Raw genomic sequence first — 23,980 nt, forward strand, 5'->3', positions numbered from 1 at the left:
CAATTGAGCTGAGTACTCTTACACAATCATGACTATGGGCAGCATATTCATTTTTATGTGTATTTTCAGTGGCTTCCCTGCACTGGCTCACTAAAATGAAACATTTTTTCCTGAATCTAATAATGGACAAGAGGCTTCTCATTAGACCTGGTTTTTCAGGAACCCACCAGCGTCTGTGAGGCAAAGTGCCTTGTACTGTTCTTATTGCCCACAGTCAGAAGATCTGTGTGTGTGTTGGCGGGAGGAGGGGGGGGCGGAGGAGGGGATGCAAGTGGTCCAGTGGAGGGGGCTCATTGCCTGGCTAAGAACAGAAGTTCAAGTGAAGGTTCTAGAGAGAATGTGCAAAGTGAAAGTTTAAAGGAAGTTGATTTGGCATAAGAAAACTACAAAGTGCCAGTTTCCTTTGGATTTTTAGATACCTGGGGTGGGAGTGGGGATTTGACCTAGTCTTAAGGTGACCAATCTGCAGGTTGAGGATCAGGCGACAACAACTTACACCTGATCTCTGGAAGCTGGTCAGTTGCTCCCCCCCCCCCCCCCGCCCCGCCCCGCCCCATGGAAGATGGCAGGAAGCAAGTGAGAGCACGAGCAAAGTCTGGGAGCAGAACATGCATGACTGTTTGAGCTGCTCTCAGAGTGTCCTGTGCAGCCTCAGGGAAATCCAAGGGCACAGAAACTTCCAGCCCAGGTCCAGACACGATCCCGATCCCGCAGATTGTGACACTTCCTCATCTCCACTGGCATCACGCACTCTGACCCAGTGCAGGGAGGACTGAGAGGGTGTGGGCAGTGTGTCAAGGTGTGAGAGGAAGTGTATGCAGCAAACTCAGAATCACTAGGATGTGATAAAAATAAGAAGAGAATGCTATCTCGAGAATACTGGATGAGGGAAAGAGTGGAGAGTCCCAAATGGTGAGAAACTAAGATAAGGTGCAATGCTCCTGTGTGGTCCCTAACAGGAGCATTTCCTGAAATCATATCAATTCCAGTATTCGATTATAATTAGATTATAATCACAATAACAACAAAAATTTGCCATGAAATGGGAAGACACTGTACTACTTTCTCTCCCTCACTCTTGCCCATGCATCCCAATCCGTCTCCTTGAAGGGAATGTTCATGCTTAGATCACTTGAGGATCCTGTCATGTCTCCAAGGACTTGGGTGGTACCTCTGGAAAGTAGATGAATGAGAGCCAATGAATGAGTGAATGAGCGAATGAATGAATTAGCAGCCCTGGGCCAGGCATTTATGCCTGCAGTCTCTGGTGGAAAGAGAAATGAAGGCAAGGAGGGAAAAAGGAAGAGAGCAAATGATAAATTCCCCCACGCCTGTGATTGCCCCCAAATGTCAATTTGATCTAAGTCAGTGGTTCTCAAACTTTGGGGTGTATGAGAATTACCTGGTGGGCTTGTCCAAACAGATGGCCAGGCCCCCACTCCCAGAGTTTCTGACTCAGTAAGTGGGGCCAGAGAATCTGCATTCTTAACAAGTTTCCAGAGGTTGCTGATGCTCTTGGACCACACTTTAAGAATTGCTGCTCTAGTCAGCACTCTGGACCCATCCCAGCATCCCCAGAAACGACCTCTCTGCAGAGTATTGGAACCTCTAAGGCAATCCAAGACATTTTAGAAACAGACGACAGAGAAGGGAGAGCACAGCTGCTGGGCTCCAGCTAGCTCACTGCCACACGGAAATTGGAAATCAAGATTCTCGTTTGAATTTTCTCAGTGTGAAAGCGTTGGCAAGTAAGTTTGTTTGTTTGTTTTTTAAGTGAAAGCCTAACAAAAATAGGTTTGCACATTCCGTCCTAGTCCTTTCCGAGGATCTTTTCAGAGCGAGAGGGCTGGGACAGTCCCGCGTTGGGCAAGTGGAGGTGACCACAGGGCCACCAGCCTCGGGGCCTTCCCCCTCCCGCCGCACAGCCTGGCCTTGGCCTTCGCTGCTCAGGTCCTCTTCTTAGTCGCGAACACCAGCGGGCTCCGGTCGAGAAGCACCGTGAATTCCGAGGTGCCTGGACTCGGGGTCTGGCCGGGCTTTCTCTTTCGAGGCGGACTGTAGTCTGCTTCCTGGGCTCGGCGGCGCCGGGCGGGCTGGGGACGGGCCTGGGCCGCGGAAGCCCCCCGGAGCCCCCCGGAGCCCCCCGGAGCCCCCCGGAGCCCCCGCCCCGCCCTGGGCCCGAGCTGCCCGCCCCGGGCGGCCGCGCTCCCTGCGCCCAGCACGTGCCTCGGCGGCCGGCTCTGGGCCCAGCCCGTCACCTGCGGGGCTCCTCCGGGGCTCCTCCGGGGCTCCTCCGGGCTCCTCCGGGGCTCCTCCCGGGCTCCTCTCACGCAGCGGGGCCCTTCGCAGCGTCACGCGCCCCCCGAGGGGCGGAAGGGTCGCGGGGCGGCCTGGGCCCGGCGCCCGCCTGCCGCTGCCGCACACCCGGGGAAGCCTAACCCCGCGCGCCCAGGCTTGGGGGGGCCTCGCCTCGGGTGCCCACCCCCTGCTGCGGCCCGGGGCCGGCGACCCCTCCCGGGCACCCCCTGCGGCGCGGAGGACGCAGCGGGGCCGGGACTGGGCGGCCGGCAGCGGCCCCTCGAGCCCGCCGGCGCCCCCCGCACGCGTCTTGGCGCTCGCTCTCCGGCTGCAGGAGCAGGTCGGCCCGGAGGGGACCCCGGCGCGGCCCCGCGCGAGGGCCGGGAGGACGCAGACGCCCGGGCGCGCGGGCCGGCCTCCCCACACGGTCCCCCGCAAACCTCTCCTGCCTGTCCCGCGGGGCGGGGTCGGGGCCCCGGAGTCGGCTGGAACCCGCGCTACTCGGCGCGCGACCGCCCGCAGGCTCCCCGCGCCGGGGCCGCCCCGGGGCTCCTCCCTGCCCTGCCAAGTCGGAGTCCCCCGGAGCCCGGAGCGGCGCCGTGAGTCCGAACCCGTCGCAGAAAAGCCCCACCAGGCGGGAAGTCGCCGGGGGCCTCGCGTGGGGTCGAGCAGCCTGTGGGCCCCGACGGCGCGCCGAGGCCTCCTCTCCGGCAGTCCTGCGGCGCACAGGACCCTACCTCCGCGGCCGAGGGGCTCAGGTCCAGGTGGAAGCGCTTCTGCCGCGGCGGGGCGGCCGCCGGCTACGCACACGCGCCCCAGAGCCTGCGGCCGGTGACCACCGGGCCCCTGGGCCGGGAAGTGCCCGGCGCTTGCCTCCAGGGGGCGCTGCGACTCTTCCCGCGGCCCGCGGAGCTCGGCCCGCGGCGGTGCCTTCCCAGCCCGACCCGGTGTAGAGCGCCCACTGGAACATACTTTTTGAAAAGATAAAATTCTTAGTCGCTTGGTCCCTGTTCCACACCCTCAGTTCGAAGCCCGGTGCCCGGGAGCCTCCCCTAGGTGTTCACGGGCCCGCTCGCTGCCCGCGGCCGCAGCACACACGCCCCGAGAACGGCGGGATCTGGGAGAGCCGCGAACAGTGCGGGAAGTTCAAATGCAAAAGGTCCCCGCCCTAAAGAGGCTGAGGACGGCTCGGAGAAAGGGAGGCAAGTTCTCAGAGAAAATGGCAGCTGGAATCCCAGGAGAAAAAGATGGGGTCACCATAATTTGTGTCTTAAAGGGTAAACATTTTTAGGATAATCGCAGTGCGCGCTAAGAATTAACCGCCAGGAAGCCTGTTGTCTGACACCTGCTCGCTGCTTAACCGGCGGAGCCTCCTGGGTGGGCCGTGGCGGGGGAGAGGGGGCTCCTCTGCGGGCGCTTTCCTCCTCCAACCCAGCTTCCTCTCTCCGGCCTTCACCCCGTCCTCCAGGGGCGTAAACTTTCGGCGGTTCAGGTTTGAGCAGCAGCTGCTCGCGCGCCCCTCGTCAGCCTGTCAGCCACCGCCTTAGAAGCGTCCTCGGTGCAGAAAACCCAGAAGCCCAGAGCGAAGACAGCAGATGACCACGTCCGCGGAAATGTCAGCCTGAACCGGCCGCGCAGCTCCCGGGGACGCAGGGCAGCGGGACTGCCGCGCAGAGCTTCAGATCCCGGGAGCAGCCGGGCCGCGGCAGGCGACAGGACTTCACTCTCCGCACACCTGGACCCCACGACTCGCCGTGGGCGGGGGCCTGTCTTCCCAGCCGAGCCTTGGCGCGCGGGGAGGCCGGCGGGTGAGGCTGCTCCGGGGCGGGCCCCCACCCGGCGTGCGCTCTGGATGCTGGCGTGAGCAAGGGGCTCGCTGGGGCCGAGCGAGGAGAAAGCCAAGGGCCCACCGGGGTGGGCGCGGAGGTGGCTCGGGGAGCCCTGCGTGCGGCGCGAAGCTCAGCCACGGGCTCGCCCTCGGCCTGGAGCGCGCACCTGCCTGGTGCGGCGGCGGGGCCTGGGGACTGCGTAGGCGCTGCCCGCCACGCGGCTTCCCCAAAGCCCGGAACTCGTCGACTCTTCCCTACCTTTCAAGCAACAGCAGCCCTCGGGCCGGCGTAGCCCAGACTCCACTGTGGAATTTCGGAAGCTGGGGTGGGCGAGGTAAACACGTTTATGAAAAAACCTGGGCTCAGGAGGTTTGCGGAAAGAGGGCGCAACTCGTGGGTGGTTGGCAGTGCTGTCCACCCCGCAGGAACAGCTGGCGGTGCCTCGCACACACACACACACACACACACACACACACACTGAGCGGGAAGGTGTGAAGCCGGCCGCTGGGGAGTTGCCTCCACTTTGGGAGAGGAAAGACGAAGCGTAGGAACGCTCTTCAGGTCACCACCCCGGGTGTGTGTGTCCTGGGGGTCTGAAAGAAGAGAAAGTTCACTCCAAATCTTCCAAATTGAGAAAAGCTGCGGAAGGAATGAGGTGGTTAGAGAGAGGGGACCACAGGCATCTCGGTACTTGGAGCTCAGGACTGAGCGCTGAAATGAAAGCACCCCTACAGAACCACTAGGGGAAACGTGTTGTTGTTGATGTTGTTGTTGTTGTTGTTGTTGTTGTTGTTGTTGTTTTAAACCCCTGAACTCTTAGGCATTCTGCTTCTTCCACGCTGTTTGTCAAATCCACTTTAAGCAGTTAAAGACTGGAGGATATTAAATACTTGGTTCTCCATTCCAAGCTCACTTTTTAACCTTCGAGAATTTGAAATTGGAAAAAAAAAAAAAAAGGTAAAAAAAGGATCTACTATCCCTGGGTTACGTTTTACCAAAGGAACGAAATATTCCGTCCATCTGGGCATAAATAAAATAGAAGGAATTGTATCTTAATACAGCACTATCTCGTAGCTTCTGCCAGGCTCACCACTCACTGTTTAACCTCTGGACAGGTTATAGTCTTCTGCTCTTATTTGTCCACTACCCCGCACAATGAGATTATTTGACCTGTCCTTTGGGGCGGCACATCCAGCACCAACTTTTGACCAAATTCAACTTTTGAATTTTGAGAGCTGGAGCATTTTGGCTGGAAAACGTGCCCCTCAGAGCGCGAACTTGCCGGGGGCTAACGCAAATCCCCTCCAGTGACTCCTTTGGGACGAAAGGCGTTTTGCTCAATGTTGTTCACGCAGATCTCATCTGGAAAGAAGCTATTTAAAATGAGTGTGTCATTCCCTTTCTGTTACTCGATCACCCTACTTACAGCGTAGCTGAAGTGTGTTCTGCAATTACACTCACACAGAACCAGACATTTAGAAGAACCTGAAGAAATGTATCACTACACCAAATTCGATTAAGTTTCCTGGAGACTGAACAAAGAATGGTATTTCTTTTTCTGGGAATGAAGATGTACATGTTTTGAGAAGCTACAATAGTATTTTCCGAAAATTTTTAAATGATCGTTCTTCACCCATTCCAGATGGATTCTGTATTGTTTACCAAAGGGTCGCAGATGCCCACCCTTTAACCAAGTTGGTTAACTGCTTGTAAAATGTGCACTGGCTGATTAAGCCTTAAATATTGGAAGAAATTTCTGGGACATTCTACATATGTCTTTGCAGCAATTGCGGAATCAATCAATTGTCATCTCTAAAACCAAACTTCGTTTAGAAAACAGCAAGCAAAAGCAGACTACAGTTATAATCGTAATTGACAAAAAGTATGTGCAAAGCTGTACTTAAAATTGAGGGAAGGGTGATGTATCTTGGAGAATGCGATCTAGAACCGATTGGTTTTACTCTACGGAGAAGATGGTTATATTAAACTTGTTAAGATGTTGAAATTAGTCTGGAGAGCGCGAAGTAAAACTACAAAATGCCCGCAGGGTCTTCAGGAAGCAAAGAACCAGTTGTTCGGTTTCTAACACTACGAGGAGAAGTGGCACCGCGAAGGAAAGAGGGTGGGCTTTGCTGCGAGTGAGCTTTGAGCCGAGTCACCTTCGGCTCATCTCGGTAACAGGGAAACCTCGGGCAAACCTGCTCCTTTAAGACCCAGTTGCTATCCAAACACAAGTAAACAGAGTGGACCATTAGCGGGCGCCGGGCGCGGAGGCGGAGCCAGGCTCGAGGGCCCCGCGCCGCCGCGGGACGCCCGCCCGAAGGGGAGGCGGGGCTGCTACTAAAGCCCCGGACGCCGCGCGGCGAGCAGCCCGGGGAGGGACGCGGGCGGGAACGGAGCTCCGGGCGCTCGCGGCTGGAGGGGGATGGCCCTGCGAGCCTGCGGGCCCCGAGCTGAGCTGGAGTCGGCGGCCGCAGGCTGGCGGAGGCGCGGGGTTCCGGGCGAGCGCTGAGCGCCGGCTCTACCCGCCCTCGGGTTTTGCAAACTCCGCGTGGCCGGAGCTGGACCTCGGCGAGGATCCGCTCTCCTGTTGCGCTGCTCGTCGACCTCCGGACCATGTCCGCGGCTCCCGGGATTCCGCTCGGAGAAAGGAGTGTGCCCGGCGTGGGCCCAGTGACCTTCCCGAGCTCCGCGCCTCGCCACCTGGGCCGGGTCTGAGCGGCGCCGCCCGGCGGACCTTTCTGCGGGAGGTGAGTGTCCGCCCCGGGCGGGAGCTGCAGCCGCCCAGGGGAGGAGGGGAGCGGGGGTGCTCGGATCCTCGGCCGGGCGTGCCGCGAGTCCGGGGAAAGGAGATCCTCCGGGTGCGATCCTGGGGCATCGTGTCTCTCACTCGGTGGGATCCCCGGCACTCCGCCCGCAGCCGGCACTCAGGGTCACACACTGTTAGGTGTCGATTGCAGTTTTGTTTTCGACCTCGGCACAGAGCATTCATCCAGGCTTTTATAAAAGCTGACCCAAAGTACGCTGAGATAGAACCCCACAGTCGTGTGGCGCTTCTGACGCTGCGGTAGTGCTCCTGGTCCGCGCGTCCCGGGGCAGCCGCGGCGGCGCAGCGCGAACGCGCGGGGACTCTCGCTGCCGGCCTAGCCAGCGCGCGGCGAGAGGGAAGCAAGAGTTCAGTCCTAGGTGATTCTCCAGCCTCGTAGCCGGCCTTTTGATTTCCCTCCCACCCTCCAGTCCTGGAGGAGCGAGCCGAAGGCAAATTCCCCGGGGATTCCTACGCCTAGATTCCCGTAGCAGAGCTACAGAGAAAGGACTGGCGGTTGCAGGGAAGGAGGGAGAAAAAGGTGTTTGTGGAGGGAGCGCTGGATCCGTCTCCCTACCTGTTGGCGGAGAACAAAAGAGGGTTGGCGTTTCCGAAGCGAAACGGCGCAGACAGCTCCTTTCTCTGCTAAACAAACTGCAGTCTTGAACAGAACAAGAAAACACGCAGGGGGAGCGAGGAAGCGGAGAGAAACAGAACCCTGATTATGCGGAAGGCATCTTAATTTAATTAACTCCTTGGGAAGGCAGAGGCGCTGCGAAGGGGGCAGGAACTTCCCAGCCGTTTCCTTCTGTTCACCTGATCCAGACTTATTTCAACATTATTACTTTTTAAGTGATCTAGTCCTTATATCTACTAGGACTATTGCTCTTATTTATGTAAAATTCCACTGTGGCTTGGGCTGAAATTCAGCGAGTCTATGGACCCATCAAGTCATTTCTCTCACACCAACACACAGATTTTAGCAGATGACCCCTGACTGTATATTATTTTTAGATAACTCAGTGTAATAGCAGCATTACCAAAGAGCAAGACTTCATCAAATTACCACATACCTTCCCCCCCCCCAATGTTTTGAAAGCTTCACTGAACTGAAATTAGTTGTGTACACATCTCACTTGTTGACAACCAGTGACCTAAATTTTACAAAACTTCTATACATGCCTGGAAATCCCTGTGAAGAAGACTGCTGAAAGAAAACTAGCCTCTGCTCCACCAAAATATTAATGTCTTTTCACGGGTTCTTTCCTTGTAAAATTAAAAGTAAGGAGTGGTCCGAAAAGGAGTAGAGAGAAATGACAGCAGAGGAGGAGGATGATCGCTGTTATTGCCTGAAACTCAGTGTGGGAATTACATGCTCAACTCTAGACAAAACGAAAGTACTTTAAATCTCTTCGTTGACTTAAAATATCTTTTGACGTATATTTCTAGCAACTCAGTGGGAGAGTGGAAATCTAAATTCTCTAATTACTTATGGCAAAAGTGTTTGGTGGATATTTAGGTCTGTTCTGTTTGTAAAAGTGTTGAAGTCACCAATGGTTTGCTCTTCCTCTATGAAGAAACTGTCCTGCAAATTAAAATGAAAACTTACTATGAAATACACTTTTGTGCCATTTTGGATCTGAACTGTAATAGAGCTGCTAATTTTTGTTATAAACCCCTTGAAGAAGGGAAGGAAGATGGCACTCCGCTTTCTGCTGGCAGAATTAACATGTAATGTTTAGGGCAGATTTCACTTAGTGCATGTGACATGGAGCTCACAGGTGGTGATATTCCTTCAGTTGACAACCTCCCTCACCCCCCACAACAGTGGTAGGAGTTGTACTTCACCTCCTGTATTTATTTCTAAGAAATCTAGTCTGGGAATACGCCCAAATAATAATTTCAATTTCCTCTCTATGGGGGAGACCACTTTTTAACTAGGGGAAAAATAATATTTTGAATCTCTGGAAAATCCTCATTACACAAAAAGAAGGAAATAAAAGTGCAATTTATTTTTTTAATGGAAGAGGAAATAATCAGAATACCGGGGATGTTAGTAGAATCCTTTTTTTTTTTTTTTCTTTCCTGCCTTTCTAGGAGGGCTTGAGTGTTGCCACTGAACAAAAATGAATCGTGATTTGTGGTGGGAAAGTGTATTACTAATGGAGGTTTACAGTTTCGGTTGAATGGTCTGAGACCCTCTGACGGTTACACACCTCTCATTAACTCCCAGTCCGAACTCCCAGACCGAACACACCAGGCCGAGGCGGTTCATTAATAAATCCCGGTCTCTGCGCACTCCAGGCAGAAGAGGCGGGAGAGGAGGTGTGGGCCTCCGGGGGCGACCGAATTCTGACTTGTCAGAGCGCGTCATTAGCGCGGTCCCCCGCGTCGGCCCTCGGAGCCACGGGCACACTTCCCAGGCGGCTGGAGAGGATTCCGGCGCGCAGGGCGGTGGGCGGTGAGGGCAAGACCCGACCGACTTTCCCACCTTCCTGCTGGGTTCAAACGCCGGGCTTCGGGTCGGTGGCTCTTAGCTGCGCGCCTGCCCCGCTCGGCGAAGGGGCTTAGCTGTGAGCCACCCACCTGGCTGCGCTGGGAGCTGCCCTCCGAGGCGGAGGCGGAGGCGAGGCCCAGGTCCGCTGAACGGCGGCCGGCGGTGGGAAACAGTGGGCCCACCCTGGGTACAGGTGAGCAGCCCCGAGCGGCCGGGGTCTGAAGTCCGACCTCTGTGTTGCCATTCGGGGCGCAGGGAGATGGGAGTGTGTGCGCCCCGCTTAGGCCCAGGCCGCGCTCGTCTTCCCGCAGATAAACGAGCTTCCTCCAGGCCCGCAAAGCCGCACTGTGCCCCGCCGGCTGCGGCTCCCCTGCTGCCCCTCCCGTACCCCTTCCTAGGGAGCCCACTCTCCTCTCCACTCCTCTTTTCTCCTCTACTGAGGCCTCCCTGGTGTAGGAGCGCGCCCGGTGCCAGCCCGGGAATCCGCGCTCGGTCTGGGAGAAGGGGTTCCGGCCTTAGGGAGGTTCTCCGCCCACCTACCCCTATCCCGCACCACCGCACCCCACCCCCTGGGAGTCTGAACCATCGGGAAGGGATCTTGGTGGGGGGTGGGAGGGGACGGCCCCTGGGAAGGAGGAGGGGGGCAATCCTAGGCTGAACCTGGCCCCCGAAGTGTCACTTTCCTTTCCTGCGGCCCCGTCACCGCTGATAAATGGGACTGAGGCAGAGGAAGGAAAAAGAGGACCTCCGAGGTCAGCGTGGGGCCAGACCGGCCCTTCCTAGGACCCTGCGGCCCCGGAGCGCAAAGTGCACCCCCGCTGCGCTCCAGCACCCGGGAACGGCGGCGCTGGGCGGGGCAGGCGGCGGGGCGCAGCGTGTGACCCGCAGCACCGACTCTACCGGCCCTCGGGGTGGTCCCCCAGGGAGCTCGGGGGCGCCCAGGCGACAGCAGCGGCCCTAGGCCTGCGGGTATTGGCGTCGCGCGCCATTGCGTTTGCCCGAGCTTCGCGGGACAGGGTGGGGTGGGTGGGCAGAACTGGGTGCTGCCTCCGCTAGCGCACCCTGCACACACACACCGCCCGCCTTTCTCTCTCCCGGGACCGGGACCTGGGTCTTCCGTCCGTGGGTGCCCGCAAGCCGACCTTCCTGCGGGCGCCCACGGAAGGGCCTCCAGGGTGCCCCGCTCGCCAGAAGGCCACTTCCTGGCCCGCCTGACACCCGGGCCCCAGGGCCGAGCTGGTGCAGACTGGCCTGGCAGGCGCTCAGCACTCCTTTGGGGGACCCCGGAGTGGAGGGAGGAGGAGGACTTTGAAGGAAGGTGCGGGAAGCTGCGCCGGCGCCACAGGAAAGGCCGAGCCCGCTTGGGTAACAGTCACAACTCTCCCTCTCTTCCCCCGCATTTTTAGGGTCTTACCTGCGTGCTGTTGTCTCTCTGGGTTTTCACCGGAGCCCCACGCCCACCTGCCTCTGAGTCCTGGAAGACAGGGGCGGTTCCCTCCGCCCCCCAGCACCCGGGAAAATGGGGAGCAAGGCCCTGCCGGCGCCCATCCCGCTCCACCCGTCGCTGCAGCTCACCAATTACTCCTTCCTTCAGGCCGTGAACACCTTCCCAGCCGCGGTGGACCACCTGCAGGGCCTGTATGGCCTCAGCGCCGTGCAGACCATGCACATGAACCACTGGACGCTGGGGTACCCCAACGTGCACGAGATCACCCGCTCCACCATCACCGAGATGGCGGCGGCGCAGGGCCTCGTGGACGCGCGCTTCCCCTTCCCGGCTCTGCCCTTTACCACCCACCTCTTCCACCCCAAGCAGGGAGCCATTGCCCACGTCCTCCCAGCCCTGCACAAGGACCGGCCCCGTTTTGACTTTGCCAATTTGGCAGTGGCTGCCACGCAAGAGGACCCCCCTAAGATGGGAGACCTGACCAAGCTGAACCCGGGGCTGGGCAGCCCCATCTCGGGGCTCAGTAAATTGACTCAGGACAGAAAGCCCTCCCGAGGGAGGTTGCCCTCCAAAACGAAAAAAGAGTTTATCTGCAAGTTTTGCGGCAGACACTTTACCAAATCCTACAACTTGCTCATCCACGAGAGGACCCACACAGATGAGAGGCCATACACGTGTGACATCTGCCACAAGGCCTTCAGGAGGCAGGATCATCTGCGGGATCACAGGTGAGGTGGGGAAAGAGGTTGGCCTGGGAAGGGAAGGCAACTTTGTCCAGAGTACCGAGTCCTGAGAGAGATTCCAAATGTCCCTAAAATCCCCTCTGAACTAGAATATATCCCCCAAAGGCCCTTGCTGGCCAGCTACAGTGGACCTCCAACATTTACCTTTTTCCTCTGCGGCCTCCTACTCCGACCTGTCCTTGTTTGGAATGCCGGAGGGCCTTTCCTCGTCCTTAGGCAGTTACAATCTGGTGGGTTGGCCTCGGCCCTGAGATCAGTTTCCCCTTGATCTGTTGCCAAGGGGGGCAGGGGGAAGGGCAGTGGGTAAAGCCAAGGGACCCCTAAGACCTTCCTGCGGTGGGTAGTAGTCCGGGCTGCTGTCAAAACCACTTCTAGAAATGTCCCTTGGCCACCGCTACTGGGTTCCCTTCCTTCCCTATCTCCCCACCCCTCAGGTGCACCCCAGAGCCTACCAAGGCAACCTTTATTTTATTTATGGGGGTCTTGAGATCACTGACTTTAGAAACAGCCCCTCACAGCCCGCCCCCCAAGACCTTAAACTCTACATTAATAAACGGCAACTGAAGAAATACTATAAGTGTTTTCCTCTGGGGAAAAACTTCCCAGGAGAGAGGTTGGAGATCTCTTTGGACTCTACTTGCAATTCCACAGGGCTAGGACTTCAGTTGGGATTCTCCACGGCTGTTTAGGGATTTGCTAAAATAGTTCCCTTAAATTCTATCTTGCCTAACATCCCAATTTGGCCAGTTTAAGTACCAGAGAAAACCATACAGACCAAGAAGGACTCATTCCGGCACAATTTTGAGCTCCAGAACAGCCAGAGAGGGCGATCAAGTGTAGATAAAGCCGGAGGAAAAAATACAATCTAAAAATATAAATAAAGGGAATCCTGTTTCTTTTGTCCTTTTGCGACTTCCTTTGGAATAACTGTCAAAAGAAACTCCTCACCATGGTGGTAAAACCATTTCAATGAAACCTTATATTGATTTACAGGTATATCCATTCCAAAGAAAAACCTTTCAAATGTCAGGAGTGTGGGAAAGGATTTTGTCAGTCTAGAACTCTAGCAGTTCACAAAACTTTACATATGCAGGTAAGTTTGTTTTCTTGTTTAAAGACAATGGCTGGTTTCGTTTTATCATTTTCGCTCTTAAAAGGTGTTCAATGGCAGGCACTTTCTCTTAAAAGGCCATGTTAGATTTAGTTTTCTAGGTGGGGAAAACACTCAACCTTTTTATATACACACCAAAAAAGTAATCTTACTTAACACAAAACATTATTATATTTTTCTTAAAGAAAAGGCCATTCTCTATATTCTAAATTCTAATTTTAGAATTATTATTCCCCCCCATCTGATCTGCCCTGCATTTAAAGCTTTCGTGTTTGAGAGGAAATAAAGGTAATTTTGATAATGGAGGCATGATGAAATCCCATATGCTCACTCTCCCAGGGGCCTCATAATTTGTAGTTTACAGAACATTGAGGAATAGTTTAATTTTCCAGCAAAGAGGAGCCTTATTGCCTGGGAGAATGTCATTCCTTAAGAGAGGATTAGCGTTTTTCCTTCCTCCTTTTCCTGCCTGTGACACGGTGATGAAATGTAAAGAGCTGGAAATCACAAAGCCCACCACGGTGGCCACCGGTAGTTATCAGTGCAATTGGGCCTCTGTGTGTGCCTGCAAGTGTGTTTCTGCGATTGGAGGATTAGGAGCCAGATTTGTTCCTGCAAGTCCCCTCTTTTGTTGTCGTGCACGTGTTAGGTTAATGCTTGTGATACCGATAAGACAGAAACTATTGAGAAGGGTGCGGTGGTGGTGTGAAGGATTAATCCTTTGCTTGCTTCACATCTGAACAGGAATCTCCACACAAATGTCCCACATGTGGAAGAACCTTTAATCAGAGAAGTAATCTGAAAACTCACCTTCTCACCCATACAGACATCAAGCCCTACAGCTGCGAGCAGTGCGGCAAAGTGTTCAGGCGAAACTGTGATCTGCGGCGGCACAGCCTGACTCACACCCCGAGGCAGGACTTCTAGAGAAGCCCAGGATGTGTCCCATGCTGCCGCCGCTCCCCTCCCCAGACACCTCTCCAAGCCTCCCACCCAGGGGTCGCACCCCCAACCCCTTACTGACCCCAGCTCCTCCCTTGCAGCAGCCGCACCTGCAGCTCCAGGGAGTTAACTCTTCTTCTCGAGAACTGAAAACTGTAGAAAGCCACACCAGTACATCCCTTCACAAAGAGCATATGCTAGTTTCTTGTAGATATTCACAGCTCATTTTAGAGCTCTGTACATAATGTCATGGGTCTTTGTTTTGTTGTTTTGTCTTGTTTGTTTTTGTATCTTGTTGGATGCACCTAGATATGGAAAATGGAAGCCAAATTTATCTTTAAAGAGTGTATTTTCAAAATAAAACTTGTTTGTTTCAACACTTCTGCAAAAGTGTCTTACTATTTAACTTTGTTTTTTCTTCTGGGTTCTGGAAGAGTAGGATGCCTCTAAAATATTCAATCCTTTTAAAATATTTTATTTATTTATTCGAGAGAGAGGCAGAGACATAGGGGAGAAGCAGGCTCCTTGTGGGGAGCCTGTGCAAGACTTGATTCCAGGACCCTGGGATCATGCCCTGAGTGTGAAGGCAGACACAACCACTGAGCCACCCTCACATCCCTAAAATATTCAATATTGAGAGGGTTCTTTGTCCCTAGGTTTTAATAATGAGACTTCTCACATTTTTTTTTACTGAAACTTCAGCTCTTCCCTTTCTGTATTGTGGCAATTTGGAATTGGAATTTTTGTTTTTCAAAGATATTAAAATTGATATCCTTAAGTTTTTATCCCTTTTTGTTTATTCTAATTCCTTATATATTATGCCTTCAGATAAAAGCAATATAATGATCATTATTAATAACATACAACGCCATGACTGCCCTACCTGAAAGCGCAAGGTGAGAAAAGTCCTTGACCTAATGTCAAAATTTATGATGGACAACTTCTCTTACCATCAGCTTCGAACACTATGACTTAGCACTATAGACACTTTATTTTGGTTTCAGGAGAGAGCCTAATAATCCTCCTATAGAAGAGCGCAGGAAGGTACAACCTTTAGAAGACGGCAGGCAAGAGGAGAAAGGAGAAACTACTTAGCCGTGAAAATATTTCTTTCCTAAGGTGGAGATGCTTTCTTCTAGAAGGTTCAGCTTTCTTTGCAAAGCAAACTAAGTTAGGTCCCTTGCAAAGTCTCCATCACTGGTTGGCCTTTTGTCCCTGGGAAAATGCCAAAAGTATAGGTACTCTGTATGGAGCTCATGGCAAGTATATAATAATCTCCTGAGGCATTTCAACCTTTCCCAGATGGTTCCTGGGGAATCTGACCCTGGTATCATGATAGACAACCTGTATAGGATTTGAGTGGAAGGCTTTAGATACAGATAAACCGTGGTACTATGCAGAGGCAGGAAGGGAAATAATTGGACTTAAGGATGGAACATAAGAGGAACCTGCGGCCCAAGAGCCCAGTAGATACTCACAGACTTTAATACTGAACAAAAGGGTGAATAGGTACTGTCAGATTTTTTTCATTTTTATATTTGTGTTGGACGGCATGTTTCATCTTCAGGATGCTACCAGGCAACACAACCTATGTTTGTACTTTGGAATCTTCCAGAAGGGTACATAGGGATTTGAGGGCTAGAGTCCAAATATTTCACCAGGGCCTTGTTCAATACAACTTACAAAGATGTTTCAAAAAGTGTTCCACATTCAGTGCTTATTCTGTTCTTAGGGGAGCTGGCTGGAAGTCACTTCTGCTTCTCACGAGAGATGAATTTGCTCCAACAGTGTCCACTCACCAAGCCTGTGTGTCTAACATTCACACAAATGCATTTCCCAATATGAGATGGGCCCAGGCCTTCACTGAGGAGAGGGGGCAGGGATGGAGTGTGAGGGTGCCTGTGTGTGTGGTATTTAGAAGACTGAAATTCTTGTTTGTTTTCTTGTGTTTGTACAGAATTAACTCAGTGACCTTCCTACCTCTACTCTCTCAAGATCCTGCCCACCTTGGCACAGAAGATTTGAATACTTTAGGGCGGGGTTACACATTGTCCCTAGAGCTCCCCTAATCCTGCAGGCATTTTCCATGTTGTCAATCTTGCTTCCCCACCCACCCCAACAGACTACAAGCATCAGAGTTCCATTGCACAGGGTTCAGTCCAATTATCAAAGAACAACCCTTGCTCGCTCTCAAGCTCAGGCATATCCTTGAAGTCCCTGACACAAGGATATTTAGATAGGAATAACCACAATACTGTTCCTCTGCATTTATTTTAGTTTAAAAAATGGGAATCAGAAGTGAATGAGGAAAAAATAAAGTGAAGGAAGCAGTTCCCCTTCCCGGATACACACTATTTCAAAAGTTAACATTAATTCATTAATTTATTTATGCAGTCATTAATTTAACAAATGCATATTTTGGAAGCTTGACTACTTAGGTAATTTAAAAATCTACCATAGGACTTAATTTAATAGCTTCCTTCAAGCTGCACTCTTAAAACCAGCATCTATCTAGACTTAGAAAGTGATCTAGCCTCAGAGAACACTCTTTCCACACCTCACCATCTCAGGGGAACTTATGAACAGTGGGTTCCTTCTCCTCCAAATTCAGAGTTTTGTTTTCTTCTTCCTTAGAATGTTCAAGTGTGCAGGAAATGAATCTTATGTGAGAAAAACTTTTAAGATATAAGGAAAATGATATCTTTTAGCTTATGAAATTAATCTACTGAGGGTTTTTTTGTGGGCTTGTTTTGTTTTGTTTTTTTGGTTTAGAGAAGAGTCATTATTTGAGTTTTAGATTAGCCTGTGTTTTCCTTACACCCTCTACCATAGTCAACTCATGAATCAATACTCCTGGCCAGAGACCAGGAATGGGAAATATCACGAGTCATAACCACAGTGCTGAAGAACTTCATTTACAACAGTTAAGTATTAAGCTGTGACTTTAATCTTATTTGTAATCCATGTGGGAGATTTTTAAAATAATATCTAAAATTTAATTGTAATCAGTTATTAATGTAAAACTATGAATGTGTGTGTTAGGTGCACTTATTGATACTAATATTGACATGTAGGTCATCAAAGTCCTAGGTGCTTTATTTATTTATTTATTTTAAAGATTTTATTATTTATTCATAGAGACACAGAGAGAGAGAGAGGCAGAGACACAGGCAGAGGGAGAAGCAGGCTCCATGGAGGGAGCCTGACGTGGGACTCGATCCCAGTTCTCCAGGATCATACCCCGGGCTGCAGGCAGCGCTAAATCACTGCGCCACCGGGGCTGCCCCCCTAGGTGCTTTATAATCACAGTAATTAAAATCGCTATTTTGCACAGGCACCTCCTTTTTTACATGAGGAAACTTTCCAAAGTTTAACTCTAAGACAACAAATATTTAAAAAGCAAACAAATCTAAAATTTCAAATTATAAATAGACCTAATTACTACTGGTGATAAAATCAGAAGCATATATTCGGAGTTTCTTCTACTGTTCATTTGTCAGATGTTAGCATAGACATTTGAACATTTTCTCTTAAATCATGTTCAGTCAGATATCTGTGCTCTAGTTTTGATTCTGGAGGGGCAGCCTACCCCTGGAAGGCACTTCAGATATTAGTTCTTAAATACTGTCAACTTGATAGACTACATGCATTTGGATTAAACAAACAGAAACTATAGCAAATTTTAATATAAGAAGGGTGTTACCATGGCATAATGGGCTACCTTTCCTATTCCCAAAGTTATTTTAATATTATTATAATAATAAAAAGAGAAAAAGTTGATGAAACCATATAACACATTGCAAACAGGAATGACTTTCATATTTTGGAGGATTATACGTGTTTACTTTTATTAGTGTATTATATTGAGACTATATTTCCCAATTTTTCTTTTTGAAATGTAACTTTCCACTGATAACTACCTCTGTTGACAGCAATGAGCAATAAAGGGAGTGGAGATTCAGAATGATTCACCTTTGATGACCCAAGATATTTCAAGTTCATTCCTGTTTCTTTATTGCATGCCCCCCCCCAACACAAATTATCATCTAAGCTACATAACTTTTTCTCTACAACTATTCAAGGCAAAAAGTTATAGTGAAAAACTATAAGTAACACAAATATGCTACTACAGGAAATTGTTGGGTAAACTATAATGCTGTATCAGTTATGTATAGCATTATACTAGGTATACACTAGGTGTATACTATACTATTAGGTATAGCTTTCTACTACAAACAGAAAACCTGACTAAAAGGGGCTTAAACAACAAGGGATTTATTTCCTAAAGTAAAAAGAAGTCTCAGGAAGCATCCAGAGATGGATAATTAATTGGAGTGACAAGATCATCCAGAGCCCAGTTCTCTTCTTCCATCTTTAGTGTGTAGACTGGCTCCCTTAATGGCCACAAGATAGTAGGAACTGGTGGTTGGTGCTTCCTTTTCACACACATTTCATAGGCAGAAAAAGGATTTATCTGTTCTTTGTATCACTTTTTAAGAACTAAGAATCTTACATAAATCCAACCTGTAGGAGCACCTGGGTGATTCAGTTGGTTAAGCTTCTGCCTTAGGCTCAGGTAATGATCCTGGGTCACATGTTGGGCTCCATGCTCAGCAAGGAGCCTACTTCTTTTCCTCCTTCTGTTCTTCCCCCTCCTTCCTGTGCCTGCTCTCTCTCTCTCAAAATAAATAAAATCTTTTTTTTTTAGCTTTTTTTTTTTTTTTAAGATTTTATTTATTTATTCATGAGAGACACACACACACACACACAGAGGCAGAGACACAGGCAGAGGGAGAAGCAGGCTCCATGCAGGGATCCTGATGTGGGACTCAATCATGGGACTCCAGGATGACACCCTAGGCCGAAGGCAGGCGCTAAACTGCTGAGCCACCTAGGGATCCCCTGTAGCATTTTAAACGATTTTATTTATGTAATGATATTAATTTTTCACACAAGCCTGAAAGTTCCATGAGGTAGGGACTGTTTTTTCTTGCTAACCATGGTATTACTAGACAAAATAAATAAAATCTTTAAAAAAAAAAATCCAACCTGTAGACTTGCCCTCATATCTTATTGGTCAGAATTAGGTCAACCTGAACTTTCCTCAGCCAATCACTGACAAGAAGAATAGAATTATCCCATGATTGAATTAGACTAAATAATACTCATCTTCTAAGCCTAGAAATGGAACCAGCCTTCCCAGAAGCCCTTGACTACCTGGGAAAAAAAAAAAAAACCTGAGTTCTGTTAGCAAGGAAGAATGGAGAGCCGAGTATTGCAGATGTTAAGCAGATGTTAGAAATGAAGTTTCTGTTAATAACCTTATGTTAGGAGATGCTTATGTTATAACAGAAGGACATTTAATGGCATATACAATATTACCCAAACTATATAAACAAACAAAACCTGAGAAAAACTAATCAGAAATAAAGACTAGCAGAAAATGCACCATATTGTTAATGGCAGTTATTCGTATCAAAGTCAGGGTGTATTTTTCTTCTCCTTTTCTTATTTTCAACTCTCCCACAATAAGCATGTGTTACTTTTATAAAGGAAATGTTAATAAACATTATCTTTAAAATTCCAGATACAGCTTAGTATCCTCAATATTTTTTTCATCTTGCTTTTTGACTCTGACCAGCCTTTGCTTGTCTCTTTTCACACATGCCTACATATACCCTCTTGCTTCTTCTAAACCATTTCTTTAATTTAGTTACATCCTTACTTCCTAGTTCTTTTTCTTTCTTCCTTTATTTCTATTCAAATCTCTTTTTCCTCTTTTCTGTTCTCTATGTTTCTATATTCTGGTTCTTTGTTTTCTTCCTTATTAGAGCTTTAATGTGTCTGGTTCAGTGTTCCTTCAGGTGTGATCATTAGAATTATGCAGGGTACTTATTTCTGGGCTCTCCCTAATCCACTGGGTGACTTGGAATTCCTGGTGATAAAGACTCAGGACTCTGTATTTTAAACAAACACTTCAGGTAGTTCTTATGTATAATGCAGACTGAGAACATCTGCATTAGCCTTTGACACTATCATTCCCTTTATCTTATCCATCAGCCATATACTATGTGACTACCGTAATAAACATAAAACAAATTTCAACCCACTTTTCTTTACTTATTTACTCACTGTCCTTGAAGTAGTGAAATTTTCCTCTGCCTTGGTTCTTATTACTCTTCCATGATCTCTCTATGTACTTTTCTATTGTTGCTGTCTCCAATTTAGATTTTTTTTTGCATTAATAGACATCTTCAGCTTTGATATTTTATTTCTTTGTTCTTTTTTGTTCCTTTAATCCAATCACTAACTTAAAAAGGTAGGACAATAAAGACATTGTAATAATTGATGAAGATGAATAAATCACAAGAGAGGTAAAAATAATTCTCTTTTCCATTTGTAGATTGAAATAATGTCACCAAATTACTTGTTACTTCAGCTTCTGTACAAAAAAACATTAATTTGCTATATGAGTAATGCTTTTACCGAGATATGTGTGTGTGCTGATTTTAAGATCAGAGCTAAACAAAATAGTTTTTTAGATTATTTATATTATTGTTACACAGAAATTTCAGAGCAGGTTGCCATTTTATTATGGAGCTATGGACATGAAGTTAGAAGATGGATTTAATGTTTTTTTAAGGTCTGGAATTGTTTATGGACAAAACACTTAATGTCTTTGAGACTCAGTTTCTCATCTGCAAAATGAGAGTTTGCACTACATAATAAGGTCTTCTCCAGCTTGTAAGATTTATGGTTCTCATTGAGGTAAGCATAAATGCATTGATAGGTAAGTATTGCTCACTTCACAAAAGCTAGAAAATACCAAGAAATCATATCACTTCTCTCATAAAATATGTTGTTCACTCAGTAAAAATAAATGTAGGTTTACAAATTAATTTCTATTTCAAACTGTCATATCATCTTTTTTACTAAAACTTCTGAAACTTTAGAGGCTCTTGAAATGTCTGTAAAGTTTTGTTTGTAATCAAAAAGGAAGTGGGGCAGCCCTGGTGGCTCAGCGGTTTAGCGCCCAGGGCGTGATCCTGGAGTCCCGGTATCCAGTACCACGTCGGGCTCCCTGCAGGGAGCCTGCTTCTCCCTCTGCCCATGTCTCTGCCTCTCTCTGTGTGTCTCTCATGAATAAATAAATAAAATCTTTAAAACAAAACAAAAAAGTGTATCTATCATTTTCTTTTTTTCTTTTTAAAGAGAAAGCCTTTTTTTTTTTTTTTAAAGATTTTATTTATTTATTCATGAGAGAGACACACAGAGAGAGAGAGGCAGAGACACAGGCAGAGGGAGAAGCAGGCTCCACGCAGGGAACCCGACGTGGGACTCGATGCCGGGTCTCCAGGATCACACCCTGGACCTACGGTGGTGCTAAGCAGCTGAGCCACCCGGGCTGCCCTATCATTTTCAGTTGACAAAAACAATCATGCTTAATGCAAAAAATTCAAACAACAAAGAAGAGTAGAAAGTAGAAGTCTCTTATTTCCTCACCCCCACTAATGACCCTCTTAGTTCCCTTCCCCTTAGGTAGCCTCTATTAACATTTTTGGTATGTCTTTCTGGACTTTTTGCTGTTGATATGCAAAGGTAAGCATATACATAAAAACACACACATATTAATAGGATTATAGTATAATACTGTTTTGCAACTTTCTCTCCCCGACGCACACTTAACAATAAAACAATATATATGAGTCTTTTTTTCATATCAGCATAAATGGATATTCCTCTAAGGTAATGAAAAAAACTTTAAAGGCTTCTAAACCTGAGGATCAATTCTTTTCATTAGGATTTAACATAAGAAATAGGAAAATCATTCTGTTACTGAAATTATTTACAAAATGCTATCCTTAACTGACAACCTTTAGTCCCCTATCTTCATGACAGCAGCTGAGAGAGCGCCTGAGGGTTTTGAAGATTCTTCAAGGTGTGTCATATTATGGTTCACATCACTGCACATTGGTATACCTCCCTGGCAAGAACTGAAAGATACAGTTCTTAAATCCCCTGGTGACCCATTATCCATGGATCATTGACAAGATAGAATGTAATAGCTCCTGTCTTTGTACCAAGATAAATTTCCCAGTGAAACTGTACTGTTCTCGCCCTGTCTTTTATTTAAACAAAAAATTAATAATCTAGAAAAAAGAAGCTACATTAGGTAGATAATACAAATGCTCTCATATTCTTTACTGTATTTTAATATTTATTGAATGAGAAAATGCCTCTTAAAATACGGTAGCTGTTCAGTAGTAAAGACTGAGACTGAGAAGTTTTTCCCACAACTTAGCTTTCCAAATAGATCATCTGAAATTCAAGGCTAAATGATTTGCACAAGATTCAGCAGTTAGAGCATCAAGTTAAACTTAGAGATGTTTTGATTATTTAAGGCATATAAATAATAGTTTACTTGGTACTATGGACCAAAATTGAACATTTCCCATTATTTTACTATGGTCTAAAAAGTCAGTACTTCTCTATCTAAAAAATTGTTTCACTGTGAACTGAGTCATAGACATAAGCTCTCAGGGATGCATTCATAGGCCTCTGAAATGTTTACCATGTGGCACCATGTTTTTGCAACATCACACATTGACAGTGCTGTGTTGTAAATATAATGTGATGACAGGACATGGCCGTGTTTTTAAATGGTTCTGATCTAGATCCGTCTGAAAGTTCCTTCTTTTATGTTAATCTTCTTGACTTCTATAAGGATTCTTCCCCATTTCTATCAATTTAGAGTTAGAAAAGGTTAGAAATAGGAAGATAATGCTCTTGTCAACTTAACACTTTATTTCCTGCCCAGGTCAAAGAAAAAAGGAAAAGAAAAAGAAAAAAGACAGTAACATAACCAAAAAAGCAAGTTGCAGAATGATAAGTATGTATCATTCATGTAAAGTTCGAAGCCATGATACAGATAAATACGGTAAAACAATGACATGTTCTTGGAAGTAATAAACACTAAATTCTGGATAGTGGCTATCTTTGGGGAGAAAGACAAAAGAAATTAAGGCCTGGTACATATGGAAGGGGGACTTCAACTGTATTTATATCTTATTGCTTAAAGACATCTGAAGTGGGGCACCTGGATGGCTCAGTGGTAGGTTCCCGGTGGGTGGCCTGCTTCTCCCTCTGCCTGTGTCTCTGCCTCTCTCTTTGGGTCTCTCATGAATAAAAAAATAAAATCATAAAAAAAAATCTGAAGCAAATTTTGAAATAGTTGAGACTTGACAAAGCTGAGTGATACGTGTAGGAGTTTATTATATTAATCTCTATACTTTTCTATATGTTTAGAAATTTTCATAGTAAGCCTTTCTTTTTTTTCAAAAAAGGATCTGATTTTGGGGCTGAAAGGACTTTAGGAACTATCTAACATTGATATTTAATGAACAGCTATTCTGTGGGGCTAGAGACTGGTATACCAGAGAGATGAGTTCTCTACCCCCCTTGGAGCTTAAAGTCTACTTGGAAAGAGTCTGGATTTTTTAAAAATGTGAATACACAAAAACATGTTGATAAGGACCACATTTGAGGATGAGGCAACTGAGGTAGAGAAAAGTTAAGTGATTTTCCTGAGGTTCAAGCCAGTTCTAGAGTCTTGCCTTCCTAAATACTTATATTTCCCCCTGGTTTCTCCCCAACTTAAGGCGACTCTAATTATTGATGGTGTTAGGCACAAACACACTGACAATGTCTCACACTTGTTTTATAGCCATCTCTAATTTAAGACATGATAAAAGTTAAAACTTTATCAAATGCTATGTTAACTGAAAAATCTTTAAAATTATTGGAATATTTTAAAAATATTTTATTTATTCACAAGAGACACAGAGAGAGACAGGCAGAGACATAGGCAGAGGGGGGAGAAGCAGGCTCCATGCAAGGAGCCCGATGTGGGACTCAATCCTAGGACCCCAGGATCACACCCTGAGCTGAAGGCAGACACTCAACCACTGAGCCACCCAGGCGTCCCTATTGGAATATTTTTGATATGACATTACATTTACACAACTTTCTTATTAGGTAGGTCAGCATTATCTTCCTTTCATGGGTGAAGAAAGAGATGAATGGGGGAGTAATCATGGAGTGAAGTAAATTGCCTAAGGCTCTACAGGAAATAAAAGTGACAGGTTCTGGATCAGAATTCACAAGTCTGACTAATCTAATGCAAAATCTTGAGTACCTTTCTTTCTGATCTTTCCTTTCAGGTTACTGTGCCTTACTTCCACACATTCCTGTAAAGCCAACACAACTCTTTTGAAAATTGTAGGAAAATAACCCACAGCATTAATATC

At 47.8% G+C, this 23,980-nt stretch overlaps 2 protein-coding genes across 4 annotated transcripts in view; one reads left to right on the forward strand and one right to left on the reverse strand.

The window, feature by feature from the left end:
• The window catches only part of STK3 (serine/threonine kinase 3), a 378,723-nt gene extending 375,669 nt beyond the window's left edge, over nucleotides 1-3,054 (reverse strand). The window contains exon 1 of the mRNA XM_077846732.1: nucleotides 3,036-3,054. The gene's annotated coding sequence lies outside the window, so the exon portion shown is untranslated. The remainder of the gene's footprint in view (nucleotides 1-3,035) is intronic.
• On the forward strand, nucleotides 1,639-14,063 carry OSR2 (odd-skipped related transciption factor 2). 3 transcript variants are annotated; one of them, XM_077846735.1, is made up of 4 exons: nucleotides 1,639-1,748; nucleotides 10,837-11,605; nucleotides 12,614-12,713; nucleotides 13,476-14,063. In XM_077846735.1, exons 2-4 carry the CDS (start codon nucleotides 10,950-10,952, stop codon nucleotides 13,656-13,658), a joined length of 939 nt encoding a protein of 312 aa, XP_077702861.1. In that variant the 5' UTR covers nucleotides 1,639-1,748; nucleotides 10,837-10,949; the 3' UTR covers nucleotides 13,659-14,063. The 3 variants fall into 3 exon arrangements, with proteins under 3 accessions (XP_077702861.1, XP_077702860.1, XP_077702862.1); XM_077846734.1 differs by lacking the exon at nucleotides 1,639-1,748 and adding an exon at nucleotides 6,480-6,877; XM_077846736.1 differs by lacking the exon at nucleotides 1,639-1,748 and adding an exon at nucleotides 6,480-6,877 and having other exon boundaries at nucleotides 13,558-14,063.
• Nucleotides 14,064-23,980: the final 9,917 nt, after the last annotated feature.

Source organism: Canis aureus, chromosome 14 (assembly GCF_053574225.1).
Source record: "Canis aureus isolate CA01 chromosome 14, VMU_Caureus_v.1.0, whole genome shotgun sequence".
Taxonomy (NCBI): domain Eukaryota; kingdom Metazoa; phylum Chordata; class Mammalia; order Carnivora; family Canidae; genus Canis; species Canis aureus.